This window comes from Rattus norvegicus, chromosome 9, assembly GCF_021556685.1.
Source record: "Rattus norvegicus strain SHRSP/BbbUtx chromosome 9, alternate assembly SHRSP_T2T, whole genome shotgun sequence".
NCBI classification, from domain to species: domain Eukaryota; kingdom Metazoa; phylum Chordata; class Mammalia; order Rodentia; family Muridae; genus Rattus; species Rattus norvegicus.
The window spans coordinates 41346553-41362262 of NC_141542.1; the positions used below are offsets into that span (position 1 = coordinate 41346553).

General features: G+C 47.0%; 2 protein-coding genes across 2 annotated transcripts in view; one reads left to right on the plus strand and one right to left on the minus strand.

Annotated features, from left to right (window-relative positions):
- Positions 1-208: 208 nt before the first annotated feature.
- Positions 209-15710, plus strand: part of B3gat2 (beta-1,3-glucuronyltransferase 2) — an 83263-nt gene continuing 67761 nt past the window's right edge. The window contains 1 exon segment of the mRNA NM_022609.2: positions 209-1434. Within this exon segment, the coding sequence (NP_072131.1) occupies positions 841-1434 (594 nt within the window). The 5' untranslated portion in view covers positions 209-840.
- Positions 8911-9524, minus strand: LOC120094652 (60S ribosomal protein L29-like). Its single transcript, NM_001433427.1, has one exon. It carries the CDS (start codon positions 9500-9502, stop codon positions 9032-9034), a length of 471 nt encoding a protein of 156 aa, NP_001420356.1. The 5' UTR covers positions 9503-9524; the 3' UTR covers positions 8911-9031.

Genomic DNA, 15710 nt, shown 5'->3' on the forward strand with positions numbered 1-15710 from the left:
CTCCCTCCCTCTGCCTCCGCTCGCACGCAGGCAGCGCCTAGTGCTAGGGGGCTCAGACCCAGCAGAGAACCCTGGCCCTTCCCGCCTCCGCCCCGCAGCCCCTCTCCGCCAGTAGCAGAGCTGCTATCTTTCCACCGGAGCGCTAGGAGGACGCCGGAGTCTGCAGCGCCCCCGCCCCCTCGCTTTTTCTTTCTTTCCCTGCTTTGGGATCTTGCTGTCTGGAGCCAGGAGAGGTTCCGAGGAGGAGAGAGCGGCGGGAGCGCAGGTTTCTGCCGCGGCGCTCGAATGAGAGCTTAGGGGCGCAGCATCCTCGGTGTCCACCCGGGATCGCAGCTGCACCGGCCGACATGTGACAGAGAAAAGCCCTCAGCATCATCAGCGGCCGCCTTCAAAAGGGTCCCAGAGCTCTCGCCGAGGCCGGCAGCCGGATCCTCTTAGCCCGCAGAAACGCGGGACTGGAGCGGCGAGGCACAACGGCTGGTGGGTTCCAGGCTCGCACTCAGGAAAAGAGCGCAGCGGCGACCGCCGCCTGGCTCGCACTCGGCACAACTCCGGGACCAGCGGAGCGCGGCTGGACCGCGTCCAGATTCCCGCCGACTTCATCCAGAGTGACCCACGCCCCCAGCCTGTCCGCCTGCACCCCCTGGAGTTCTAGCTTGCCCTGCATCTCGCCGACCCCGCAACGCCCAGGTCCCCGCAACGCCCCGGGCCGTATGGGGAGCGCGGTGCCGCTGCTCCCTGATTGCTGACAACGCCGCCGTCCGAACTGCACACCGAGGTCCCCCATCCGGAGCCTAGTCCTTGCCGAGGGTGGTGTCCGAGACGCTGGGAGCGCGCACCATGAAGTCCGCGCTGTGCAACCGCTTCTTCATCCTCCTGCCCTGGATCCTGATCGTCATCATCATGTTGGACGTGGACCCCCGCAGGCCCGCGCCCCAACTCACTTCCCGACCCTACTTCTCTCCGCATACAGTGGGCTGCGGGGGTTCCCGAGTCCCGCTCCGACGGAGCAGCCCCGGGCGTGACGCTGCGGAGAAGCGGAACGAGTCTCGGCCTCAGCTGCAGCCGGAGCCGCGCTTGCCCACCATCTATGCCATCACACCCACCTACAGTCGCCCGGTGCAGAAAGCCGAGCTCACCCGCCTGGCCAACACCTTCCGCCAGGTGGCGCAGTTGCACTGGATCCTGGTGGAGGACCGGGCGACGCGCAGCGAGCTGGTGAGCAGCTTCCTAGCTCGGGCTGGGCTGCCCAACACGCACCTGCATGTGCCCACGCCGCGGCGCTACAAGCGACCGTGGCTGCCGCGCGCCACCGAACAGCGCAACGCGGGCCTCGCCTGGCTGCGCCAGAGGCACCAGCATCAGAGCGCGCAACCCGGCGTGCTCTTCTTCGCCGACGACGACAACACGTACAGTCTGGAGCTCTTCCAGGAGGTAGTGTCCAGGCCCTGCTGGAAGTTGGGGGGAAGGGGAAGGACGACAAGAGGGTGGTGGGCTCCGAGGGGCCGCATGCCCTTTGTGCTTTCTGTGCACTTTTGAGCATCCCGGACTCTGTGAGGAGTAGCTACGGATGGGCAGTCCCCAGCCTTCTCTGCAGGCAGCCGTGGGTGAAGAAGGGGTGTTGGTGGCGGACTTGTGTGGTCCAGTGTGGTGAAGAGTCTGTCCTGAGATGTCTTGCCCTGTTCTGGATTGTGCTCAGTAAATAGTAGGTGATTTGCTCAACTGGATGACGCCCAAAACTGGAACTGGGCTTGATTTTCTTGGAGTCTGGATCGGTGCCTACAGGTGATTCTGAATGGAGATTGAGTAAGGAATAAAGGCGATACTAACAGTTCAGCTTAGGGATCAATCTCTTCCAGTATAGCCAGCCCCCTGGTGCGAAATTGGTCCTTGGTGCAAACACCGACCTGTATGAGGGAGGGTCTTCCTTCCGTCCTTAACTATCGCATTGGCAAAGGAATTAGAATTACTCTGCTTAGTCCTTAAGGTCCCACCCACAACTCCTGCCCCAGGCACCATCCAGATGGCCTGCTGGACCATTCTCTGGGTGGAATTTATTAAGCCACTCTTGCTGGACAGCTTGCTGTCCTGAGTTCCCTGAGTGCCGCCCCGCCCCCTGCTGCTGAAGCAACCTGTGTTCCCTGGAAGGCCACCTGCATGCAGCAAGGGGAAAGAGCTAGAGCGGTTTGCCTTTCTTGAGGCTGTTCTGTGAATAGTGTTGTATGTCTGTAAAGGGTTAGCGGTTCTCTCTCTCCCTCTCTCCCTCCCTCTCTCCCTCTCCCTCTCTCTCTCTCTCTTTCCCCCTCTTTTCCTCTTTCTTCTTCTCTCCTCTCTCCCTCCTCAACACACTTAGTTACAGCTGAATAAAATCTTAATTTCTTTGCCTCGTGGGACTGTAGTTCTGCACCTCAAATTCCTCGACATCCAGCCTCCTAACGACCATTAGCCCCAGAAAACTGGACGTTCGGAGATACTGTGTGAGCAGGATAATGAATTATAAAACAGCTGTGTGTCCCACAATCAAACACCCTAAGTGTCCCCCATCTCCACGCTTTCACCTAACGTCAGGTGGCTTTCTTAGCCCCGGGGCCATGGCTGCACCCTTCCTGTTTAAAATGTAGTTGCCACCCTCCGTTTCTACCCTCTCCACGTATAAAAGAAGCAGTAATTGTTCTCTCGTCTCTCGTTTCATGGCACTTGCTGTTCACATTTCCCCAGAGAAATAAGCTTGGTTTAATGTACATCATGGCGTTTATTATACCCAGAATTAGGGTTACCAAACGATTGCTTTGAAGTTGGACTTTTAAAATTCAGTGGTTTCTTGGCTCTTTCCTCTGAAAGGAGGACTTGTGTTTTGAAGCCAAGACCTTTAACTCTAAAGGCTTGTTGATTTTTAAGCCAAGTCTTCTTTCTTGCTTGACTCTGAAGTGGCTTTACCTATGATATGTCATCTTGTTTAAAAAAATAGTGCACATTGCTGTTAATTAACATTTGAGGGGGCTAGACAGGGAAGGGAGAGGGTTGCTTCTATGCCAGAGTTCAGCCTGTTGGCACGAAGTGTAAAAGGAGTAGAGAAACTGGCACACGCAGGCAGGGAGACAATTCAGATACAGTCTCCTTTGAGACTCCCCCGATGAAAGGAGGGCTTGTGCAGAGAGTATTAAAGAGCAGAAGGAAATTGGCGATGTTTTTCCCATTGGCCTGTGGAGGGGGCTTGGGAAGGAAAGAATGGGGAGGGGGAAATTGTATTGTCAACGAGAAAATATTTAAAAAAACAAGCAAGCGAAAGTTTTAAGGCACTAACATTTTGTACAGTTGGAAGTAGAGTACTGCTGCTAACAATCGGTATTTTCAGACCATGTGTAACTTTTTAAGAAGAGACCCAAAATACACAGCACATTGTCACTCGAGAGTGCAGGACACTCTGTGTTCAGACCTCTCTGTCGGAGAGCAGTTTAAAGCAAGTACCTTTTCTCAATGTTCTAGTTCCCTCCTCCCAGTTATATATACTCACTCGGGTTGGGCGTTTTGTTGTTATTAATGTGCGCTGCGTGTTTTATCCTCTTAACTCTAATGTCCACATGACTCCCAAGTTACTTATTAGTGCCTCCTCTTGTATATTTTCTAGAATCCGCTGTTTATTGGCCTTCAAGTGCTTGGTTTTGTTGATGGGGTGACTCCGTCTGCACCCCTTCAGGAATTAATGATTCGAGGTGGAGTCCAGTCTTGGCACTGTTGTTCCCCTGGAGAACTGAGAGAAACCCATCAACTGCTCAACTGCAGCTCCTGGGGGGCAGGGGTGGGGCGGGAAGGGGGAGAGGCTGCAGAGCGAGCGAGGCCTGTATCTTGGCCCTTTCTTTCTATAGGCCGCATGTACACATTGGTTTTTAAGTAATTCGGAGTAGGTAGGGAAAGGGTGCCTCAAATCGGGCTTCATCTTTTGTTCATAGAGCGTCTGATCTCCACAGCTGATGCTTAAAAAGGAAGAAAAAAAAGCAAGATAAAAGGAAGAAAATGAAGCAGGTACAAATTAGCTCACTGAGTATATTGGCTCCCAATGAAGGAAAGTAGGGGGAAAAAAAGAAAAAAGAAAGGCCTCCAAATTAAATTAAAGACGCAACAGGCACTCTGCGTTCAATTATTCCTCCCTCTGGTAACTGGGATAGCATCTTCCCCACCACCCCAGTTCCTGTACAGCTAACTAATTTTCAGCTTCCCTTTTCAACTGAGCCATGATGCCAGGGAAGGGATATTTGCATGGAACGTTCCTGTGTGAACAGTCGAATCCATCTGCACATGAAGCCTCGTGTGAGGCTCAGCCTCGGAATCTGTCTACCAGAGAAGGACTGGCAGAGTATTTCAATACCTCGGCTCCTCCAGTCCTCTCAGTGGGCACCCGTGGGGTTTGCCCCCAGTGGATCACTGGTAATCCTGCTTGCCTGTCTACATCGATCCGGCTTTCTAGGAAAGATTATTTGCAGAGGATTCGGGCTTCTTTAATAAAAGCCACAAGTACAGATAAATGGGACTTTATAGCCAGTCACATTTTCCATAGTACTATCGACCAGATGTCTGTTCTTCAAGGCTTTCCCAAGTTTAAAGAGTGATGTTTTTCAGCTGGAGGTAGTTTCACCTTTGGAAATCAATTGAATTGAAAGTTTTTTTTTAAATAGCACCTGCCAAGCAAAACCCCAAAACTTTAACCTTAATGAGATAAGACAGAAGACCAAACCAACCAAGAGAATCAAGCAGCACCCAAGTAAGTTAATGAGACTCTGTGGAAGGCATTTGCAGAAGGCAGTGGACGGAAGGGTCAGAGGTCCCCTGTTGGGATTTCATTCTGGATGCTGCTGTTACCTATCTGTGTCCTGGGCAGACAGCGCAATGGCATTGACTTCCATGGTCCTGCCGCTTTTCTAAAGCACTGACAAGTTTTCGCTTCTGCAAGCTGCTAACCAGAGCCATAACCCAAACAGATACTTGAGGTTACAATGGTTGGCAGTGTGCCCCAACAGGTGCCAAGTCTACCCTAAGAGCAGGCCTGATTTTCTCTTTCTTTTTTGCCGAGCTTAGGGGAACTCTCCATAAGGAAGCCTAGAAGCTTCTCATAGGGTATAAGACACCCTGAGCGTACCCCTTGTACATCACGTCTTCCCCTCTGAGCCCATGGTAATAGGCCACAGGACAGGCGAAACGTGATTTTATTGTTTTATTTCTTAGTGAGTATTAAACTGCAGCCAGCGTTCTAGATGTTAGATCTATAGGTTTTCCTTTATGCTCCCTGGATGAATATTATTACTTGAGTTACCGTTCTGCTTTGATAGTTTTCCTCAGAGACCGGTGGCTTCCATTTGGATTCTGATGTTTTAATGGGCCAGAAATAACAATCTGGGTTTAAAAGACATGGCCGACCCTGCCTCCTCCTCCTCCTCCTCCTCCTCCTCCTCCTCCTCCTCCTCCTCCTCCTCCTCCTCTCTCCCTACTCTTCACGGACGAGTGTCTGGTGAACAGACGTGAAGACATGCTCAGAGTATCGTTTGGTGTGACGGATGCGCGTCTTCGAAACGTTTACGTTGTCGCTTGCCGCCTCTTGGGAAGCAGGGTAGAAGGTGGCTGTGTTGTTCTTTGTCTGTTCCACAGCCGGTAAATTTTCTCTCGTGTGAACAGTAATAGAATAGTAATTGCTTTTAAGACACGCTGGAGAAAGCAAATAGAACAAAAGTCGACGGCCTCATTTAGTCACCGCGGGTGGTGTTCAAGGTGCGCGCGAGTGTCACGGGATTCGGCACCGCTGAGCTGTAGTGATCACAGCTAGCGATTCTCACACTAGGATGGACATTCTGCAGGCTGGTAAGGAAGCACATTACTGTATGTTTGATTCACAGGGCTAGTGGAGCATGAAATTTTGGTTTTGTATGGTTCTCAGATCTTCTTCTAAAACATAACTAAAAACATTACAGCCATCCATATAAAATGCTTTTCCAATTTGCAGAGGCAAAAGCATAATGGCTTTTTTTTTTTTTTTTTTTGCAGTTGCGCTTGATATATTTTTTTGGTACGGTTTTAAATAAATGTCAAAAATATTTTCTACACCAGTGGCTCTTATCCTTCCTAATGCTGTGACCCTTTAATACCGTTCTTCATGATCCTCAACCATAAAATTATTTTTCTCGCTATTTCATAGCTATAATTTTGCTGCTATTATGGCTTGTAATATAAATACCTCTCTTTTCTAATGGTCTTAGGTGACCCCTGTGAAAGGGTCATTCGACCACAAGGGGGCCCCAACCCACAGGTTGAGAACTACCGCTCTAAATAATTATGGAAAACTACAACCAACAAAATAAAACTCAGTTTCGACCACGGCACCTATAATACTTCAACCCTTGTACCCAAGGCTCGGGGATCATTGCTGAAGAGGGAGGCTGAAAGATTGGAAGAGCCACAGGAACCAGGAGTTGACTGTGAAATGGTGTCTCCTAGAAATGTCAGAAGCTGCAATAATGGTCAGAGGACACATTTTAAGAATTGGTCTCTCCAGGCAGACAGACCAGTGGAATAGAATTGAAGACCTAGAAATGAACCCACACACCTATGGGCACTTGATTTTTGACAAAGGAGCCAAAACCATCCTGTGGGGAAAAGATAGCATTTTCAGCAAATGGTGCTGGTTCAACTGGAGGTCAGCATGTCGAAGAATGCAGATCGATCCATGCTTATCACCCTGTACAAAGCTTAAGTCCAAGTGGATCAAGGACCTCCACATCAAACCAGATACGCTCAAACTAATAGAAGAAAAAGAGGGGAAGCATCTAGAACACATGGGCACTGGAGAAATTTTCCTAAACAAAACACCAATGGCTTATGCTCTAAGATCAAGAATCGACAAATGGGATCTCATAAAGCTACAAAGCTTCTGTAAGGCAAAGGACACTGTCGTTAGGCCAAAACGGCAACCAACAGATTGGGAAAAGATCTTTACCAATCCTACAACTGATAAAGAACTTATATCCAAAATATACAAAGAACTCAAGAAGTTAGACCACAGGGAGACAAATAATCCTATTAAAAATGGGGTTCAGAGCTAAACAAAGAATTCACAGGTGAGGAATGTCGAATGGCTGAGAAGCACCTAAAGAAATGTTCAGCATCTTTAGTCATAAGGGAAATGCAAATCAAAACAACCCTGAGAGTCCACCTCACATCAGTCAGAATGGCTAAGCTCAAAAACTCTGGCAACAGCAGATGCCAGTGAGGATGTGGAGAAAGAGGAACACTCCTCCATTGTTGGTGGGATTGCAGACTGGTACAACCATTCTGGAAATCAGTCTGGAGGTTACTCAGAAAATTGGACATTGCACTACCTGAGGACCCAGCTATACCTCTCCTGGGCATGTACCCAAAAGATGCTCCAACATACAACAAAGACACATGCTCCACTATGTTCATAGCAGCCTTATTTATAATAGCTAGAAGCTAGAAAGAACCCAGATGCCCTTCAACAGAGGAATGGATACAGAAAATATGGTACATCTACACAATGGAATACTACTCAGCTATCAAAAACAATGACTTTGTGAAATTCATAGGCAAATGGATAGAACTGGAAAATATCATCCTGTGTGAGGTAACCCAATCACAGAAAAACACACATGGTATGCACTCATTGATAAGTGGCTATTAGCCCAAATGCTCGAATTACCCAAGATGCACAGAACACATGAAATTCAAGAAGGTTGACCAAAATGTGGATGCTTCACTCCTTCTTTAAAAGGGGAACAAGAATACCCTTGGCAGGGAATAGGGAGGCAAAATTTAGAACAGAGGCAGAAGGAACACCCATTCAGAGCCTGCCCCACATGTGGCCCATACATATACAGCCACCAAACTAGATAAGATGTATGAAGCAAAGAAGTGCAGGCTGACAGGAACCAGATGTAGATCTCTCCTGAGAGACACTGCCAGAATAAGGCAAATACATAGGCGAATGCCAGCAGCAAACCACTGAACTTAAACGGGACCCCGCTGAAGGAATCAGAGAAAGGACTGAAAGCTGAAGAGGCTTGAGACCCCATAGGAACAACAATGCCAACCAACCAGAGCTTCCAGGGACTAAGCCACTACCCAAAGACTATACAGGACTGACCCTGGGCTCCAACTGCATAGGTAGCAATGAATATCCTAGTAAGAGCACCAGTGGAAGGGGAAGCCCTTGGTCCTGCCAAGACTGGACCCCCAGTGAACAGGATTGTTGTGGGGAGAGCAGTAATGAGGGGAGGATAGGGAGGGGAACATCTATATAGAAGGAGAGGAGTAGGGGCTAGGGGGATGTTGGCCTGGAAACCGGGAAAGGGAATAACATTTGAAATGTAAATAAGAAATATCCAATTTACTAAAGATGAAAAAAAAAAAAGAATTGGTCTCTCCTTTTGCCATGTGGGCTCCAGGGATCCAGGTTATCAGCTTGGACAGGAAGCACTGCTGCTTACTGAGCCCCCTTGCTGACCCTGTCCTTCAAGTTGTACTCTCAGTAATTCATGCTGACTGCTGAGAGAGCTACCAGCACCCCCGACCTCTGTATTTAGATGGGAAAGCAGTCTTTTCACGAGGGAATTTAAACCAATGAAATCTCATGATGGTTCCAATGTTTCCCACCAGTTGTTATGAACAGTTTCCTCATTTTAAATAGTCGTACCCAAAGTAGCTTGGAAAGGTCATACGGCTGATAGATATAAGGACAAGAACTTGAATCCAAGTGCCCTAGTCCAGCCCGAACAAGTAGCTACCCAGAAGCTCTCGTTTAACAAGCACGGTTATGTGAAGCCTGACACAGAAGTAAGTCTCCTGAGGTGCTGGCCGGCTGAGCTGTGTTTGGGCTCCCTTTTTGACTGCAGCACCTTTTTAATCTTTTTTTTTTTTCTTGTCTCAAGTTTATTTGTAAAAACAGCATAGGACACTGGTCATCTGCAGATAGTGTGTAGGTAGGTGTGTCACAGCAGTCCATCTGTCTTCACACTGGCAGGAGCCTGTTCTATGGGGCCTTCACAGGGGCCTGGGCACCCCTGGGAGCCTGGGCTGGAGCTTTGGCCTGGGCCTTAGCTGGAGCTTTGGCCTCTGCCTTGGTTTGAACCTTGGGCTTTGGTTGGCAGAGCCTACGACCCTTGGCCATGTAGCTTCGAATCTTCTTCCCAAGCTTGGGGTGAGCGATGAAAACCAGACGGCTGAGTTTGCGGCTGGAGCCCTTTGGCATCTTGGGCTTGACAGCCTGAGGCTTCACGAGGGCCTTGATGGCCTCTGCTCGTGCACTCACTGCCTTGGCATTGTTGGCCTGCATCTTCTTCAGGCCTTTCTTGTTGTGCTTCTTGGCAAAGCGCATGTTCCTCAGAAACTTGGGGTCGACCCCCTTAAGAGATTCGTATCTTTGTGACCGGGGTTTCTTGATGCCATTTCTGTGCCATTTGCGGGACTGGTTGTGTGTGGTGTGGTTCTTGGACTTGGCCATGTCTGCACGGTAAGCCGCGGCTCCCGCAGCGCCTGGGACCGGAAGAGAGCACCTTTTTAATCTTGAACTCTGTGGATATACAGTACTGGGGACTAAATTGTGGCTCTCGTTCACGTGAGATGGGCATTTCCCCCGAGCTATAAAACTCCAGCCCCGCTGTCTAACTATTTAAAATTGTTAAAAATCGTAAAGATGCGTACAACACGATGTCTTAATATAGTATATACTTTATTGAAAGGCTAGAGGGGGTTAATGAGCAGTCACCTCATAGATTCCTCACAGTGACTGTTTAATAAAATATATGATTTTTAAACTGTATATGAATATTATCTGCATCTACTATGTTGTACTTTGTGCGCTCTGAATTTTCTGAACTAACTGAAATTTTACATACTTTAGCCAACAAACCCCTAACCCTGACTACCCTTACCACTGGATCTTAAGGTGATTTCGCATTCCCCCTCGCTGTCTCTATCTTGTAGACCATTTGATTTTGGAGATTTTTTCTTTCATGTCAGTTGAAAATTTCTACATTTGCATGTAAACTGTGTTCATAATTTTTTAAATTACATGTTCCTGTGAGTAGAAGTTAAGAATCCCCAGAGCTGGGGAGATGGCTCAGTCAGTAAACTGCTTGTTTTAGAAGGACAGGGGCCTGAGTTTGATCCCCACAATCCATGTTTTTAAAAAACAATACTAGGTGTGGGTGTGGTGTGTTGTAATCCCAAATCTGGGGGCTCACTGGCCACTGGCCGGCCAGCCTAGCCTACTAATGAGCTTCAGGCCTGTGTGAGGTAATGTCTCCAAAAACAACAAACAGACGAAACCCAAGATGGATGACACCTGCCTACATATACATACATATATACATACATACATACATACACACACACGTACATAGTTTGTACATGCAGCTCAGCTACATGCACAGCTGAGCACTCATGAACATAAATGCCCACACACAAGCACTCTGTACACATACGTGCACACACACGCACGCACGCACACACACACACACACACACACACACACACACTTTCTGAAGATAAACATTAAGGTGTTTACATACCGTGACTTGATCTCCTAGCCTTCTGTCTTCCCAGAATAGACAGCATTAGATGCAAGGACTTTTCAGGGCACAGGGCTGGGTGATAATTGAATTGTTGATGGTTGATAATTGAGTTGAGCTGGATGTGTGGGTGGCAGATAGCTGCTGCTGTTCACTCTTGAGGAGGCACACAGATGTGCCTTTCCGTGACAGCAGCATGCCCCTGATGCAAGCCAGCTCTTTACCTACTTCCTGGTAGGATTCTTCATGGTCTTCTGGAATCTCTAGATTAAAAGGAAAATTATTAAATCACAAGTTGAGTGTCTTTTGTGCTTGAAAGAAAGAAAGAAAGAAACAAACAAACAAACAAACAAACAAACAAACAAAAGAAGAAATCGACGAAACAAAGAAAGAAACAGAGAGAAAGAAGCCAGAACCTAAGAGATGCCTTTTCTGAAAGGAGAAACCATGTTCTCCCTCAATGTCAGATTGTTTGGTCCTTTCCTACATATAACAAACTCAGTAGTTTTCTTTCTTTTTTAATATCAACATTGTCCATTGATAGAAGAAGAACTTTAGGTACTATATAGTCCATTTGAACTGAAGGCAATTATTGTTCCTTCAGCTCTGATTGGAGGGACACTCCAAAGAACTGAGGTAGTGTGAAGTTCTGTCATTGTATGAACGTCATGGAGGGAGTTAACAGGGGCCTATGTTGCAGACCTTTATGGTTTCTTGATGTAAATCAAAGATACAGTAAACATGAGTTCATCCAGCACAAGGCAATTTGTTTTTCTATCTTTTTTTAGTGTTCTTCAGTCTAACATAACAAAAATAAATCAGTAAATGGGCAAGCCAATAGTATACCTAGTACCATTGACAAGGACACAGAATTGCATGTGCTGTTACAGAACTACACTGTTCTCTTACAGGGTGCATGGTGGGTTCATTTCTACCTGTGTCACCACAGACACACGAGGGCATAAACTATGCTGCTGCACTTGGTGGATACAGTTGAGGAGTAATAGATTTTCAACCCTGTTATAATCTCATAGGACTTCATCACAAAAGGGGTCTGTGGTTGACCAAATTGTATCTTCAAGTCTCTCTGAAAGTGTTAAATGAAAACTGAAAGTGTTAAATGCCAGCCTCTCCCCAGGGACTGAGACATTTTATCTAAGCAAGTTATGTCTTGCGCTCTGCAGATCCTCCTATGTAACTGGCGTTAAACACCATCACAGTCACAATGTGACACATACGATTTTAGTATGGACTGGAACATTGGGCACCATACTCAAGGAAGGCTCTCCTTAAGTGTGTGTCCAGACTAAGTGTGCTATGCTCGGAGTGTGTTGGGAGAAATGTGCGGGTTCTTTGTGGAGTTGTTAGTGTGGTCTCATCGAGGAAGTGATACTTTATCTGGGAACTGAAGGATGAAGGATCTTGAGGGCGATGGCAGAGGAAGAAAGAGCTGTCTCGAGATAGAGGAGATAGAGCCACATTTGGGAAACTTGGGGAATGGGATGTGGAATATTCAGGGACCTGAAAGACGCCCCAGTAGTGTCCAGGGCTGACATTACAGGAGGTCAAGTAGAGAATGGGCAGCCAAGCATGCATCTCCTACCTGTCCATGAGTGGTCTTGTTCTTTGGGATAAAATTTAGCATCTCAATCCAAACCTGTCTGGCAAAGAAGTCTTCCATTGTCGATATTCGGGAGTGATATTTAAATCATGCCTGTTGTGCTCTTTCTCCTGGGAACTGCCATGTCTTTGTGCAAATCTGTGAGCTGGAAAGCACACACCAGAGTTCAAAGGGCACACTTCGCTCTTCAGTTAGCTTGTGTTTTGCATCTGGTGACAGAAATGCCCACTAGGAAAACAAAATTTTTCCAACAAAGCTTGTATGAGATAGGGAGTAAATTGATGCATAAATAAATAAATAAATAGCCTTATATTTATATACTTATACATATGACACATTGTTGTTACTTTAAATATAGGCTCTTGGTATATAACTCAAGATGACCTTCCCTACTGGTCTCCCTAGGTCTGGGGTTCCATGTGTAAGTTTCTATATGCCAGTGCTGATAGGCAAGTATTTGTGTATCTAATAGTATCAAGAAAGCGGTTGCCTACAACTAACATTACCATAAACAGTGTAATACATTCTGGCTGCTTCTCCAGCTGGAATACAAAGGTAGGGGTTTTCTTTTGTTTACTTCTGCAACTCCAGTGTTTGAAGCAGTGCTAGTATGTAGCAAATGCTCATTAAATATTTACAGGATGAATTTTAGGAGATTTAGAAGCTGAAAGAATTTATTACTTCAGAAGAAATTTGATACCAGAAAACAGTCCTGAAACCCAAACGGCATTCAGATAATCATTTCTATTTATTTATGTATCAATTTACATTTCGATGTCTCTGTTAAGATCGAATTGAACCCCTTCAATAGTAATTTAAAAATGTTCATGCTGGGGTTGGGGATTTAGCTCAGCAGTAGAGCGCTTGCCTAGCGAGAGCAAGGCCCTGGGTTCGGTCCCCAGCTCTGAAAAAAAGAAAAAAAAAAAAAGAATGTTCATGCTATACAGGGAGAAGGTCAATGAGTATTCATGTGCTAGGAAGGCATCCTTATTAATAGTTATGAAAATTGGAGGTATGTCACTGCAGCTAAGAGCCAGTTGAGTGTTGGGCTTCCACATCGGCAAGACTGGGTGCAGGTAGGGAACACAGCTTTTTGGAATACTTTGTGCCTGGTTCAAGTCCAGGTTCACTACTTGGAAGTCGAATTATCTCATCCTCAGGAGACTACTGTGAATGTCGAGCCCAGAAGCCACAAAGCTCAGTCCTTCCTCGCCCTTTCCTGCTGGGGGAGGAGGTGTTTGGGGAAGGGGTGGGGTAGGAGACACCAGAAAACTGGCTGTGCCCATGGGTTACATGTTTTCAAGCACCAACTCCTGATATCTGAACTGTGCTTCTCGATGACTCGTGAAAGGAGGAGACAGAGGTTCTTGGCTTTCCCAAATTGAACTATACCCAAGTGGAACTGCATTAGCCATTCTCTTAATTACACCCTTGGGTGGTGCCAGAATAAGTTCAGGGATGAGAGCAAAATAAGGCTTTTATACCACAAAGAATCCTGGTAGAAAATGTGATGTGTGACAGTTTCTTAGTGGCTCTGATAAAACGGTATGACTGAAGTCAACCTGGGGAGGAAAGGATCTATACATCCTACATCCTTGCTAGGAATGGTCCCCGTAGACTCGTGTGCTTGAATGCTTGACTCTAGGGAGTGGCACTATTAGGGAGTGTGCCCTTGTAAGAGAAGTGTGTCACTGTTGAGGCAGGCTCTGAGGTCTTACATATGCTCACGCTGTGTCCAGTGTGACGCACAGTCCCTTCTGCTGCCTGCCAATCACGTAGAACTCTCAGCTCCTTAAGCCCCATGCTGGTCTGGATGCTGCTATGCTTCCTGCCATGATGATAATGGACTAAGCCTTTGAAACTGTAAGCCAGCCCAATGAAATGTTGTCCTTTGTAAGTGTTGCCTTGGTCATGGTGTCTCTTCACAGCAATAAAACCCTATTGAAGACACTCCTATAGTCTGCCATCCAGGTAAATCAGTGCAAGGGCTCAAGGCAGGAACCTAGAGATACCAACTGATACAGAGACCATGGAGAAGCAATACCTTTTGGCTTGTTCCCCATTGCTTGCTCAGCCTGCTTTCTTTCTGGCTGGCTGCCGGCTGGCTGACTGGCTGGCTTGCTTGCTTGCTTGTTCTCTCTCTGCACATCAGAAGTACTTCTTTATTATGGCTTTCTCTCAAGAGAATATCTCATCTTTGAGACCTGACTCCTATAACAGTTATCAAAACCAGAAAAATCTTAGATTACCTTTCTCCCGTAGTGATAAGAGTTCTCGATAGTGGCTACAGGAGGGAAAATCATTTACAAATAGGTGTTTACAAAGAGCATGCCCAGTGTGCTCCATCAGGCCTCGGTCAGAAACTGCTTCCATCCCTAAACACCGGCTCCAGGATAACAACTCTCATTGAGACTCTGTGGACAGACATGAGCTTCTGTGCCTGGGAGCCGTGTTGGTATTCACATGTGCCTCGGGGCTAGAAATAAAATCATACAGAGGTCTGAATACCTAAGCAAAACTTTGGGAGCACACAACAGCTGTGTTGGAGCATTTAGACAAGCTTTCCGAGCCAGTTCAGCTTGCTTTCTTATATACTCCCAGACTCCTGGCTCAGAGTTGGTATGATCCGCAATGGCCTGGTCCTCCCATATCTGTCACCAATCAGGAAAATGTTTTTCCGTAGGCCAGTCTGATGGGGACATTTTTCAACTGAGGTCTCCTCCTCCAAAGTGACTCTAACTTGTGTCAAGTCAGTATAAAACTTGCTAGCACACAAGGTAAAGGGCCCCTGGGTTGAGATGTGAGGCATGGACTTGGTTGGGTTAGGAGGAGTGAGGTGGCCTCTGTGGCGTGAGAGCCTAAAATGAGCTTAGAATGTTCAGCTTCCATTTATTTCTGTGTAGCCCTGGCATCTGGCATGGACCCAGGGCATACTCTGAGAGACAGATGATCTGCTTAAGTGAGAAAGTGCATCTTATAAAGAAAAGAACAGATCCGTGGGGAGGAAGGAGGTTTATAACCCAACAGATTAGAAGCAGTTATTTCATGCTGAAGTCCATTTTCTGGGATGTTGAGTATTTACTTTCTAGCCCCTGTCAGAGGGGGTGTTAAGATTCCCAGTGGCTGCCTTTGCACGGAACCTATCCCCATGGAGGTCTTAGCTAGAACCCTGGACCTCTGGCCTCTCACAGAGCTTACAGGGAACCAGGGCTGGGTAGTAACTTGCTCCCCCTTCCCAAATATAGATATTACAGCTTCTCTCCTGCTGAAGTGAAAACTGTGGGGGTGACAGGAGAATTTAGGGAGGGGCTTGTCCGTAGGTCTCCTAGTAGCTCCCAGGCCTTTAAATGCAAGTGACTGCTTCTCTCTTTTAGCTATCCTTGTGTCCCTAAAGTCTCTGTGGCTAGAATGTGACCAATGATGTGTAGTCCTCAATGTTTTCTGCCAGCAGTAACTTCCAAAAGAATTTTGTAAAATTGTAAACCCCCTTGAATCTAAGTCTTTAAAAAAATCACTTA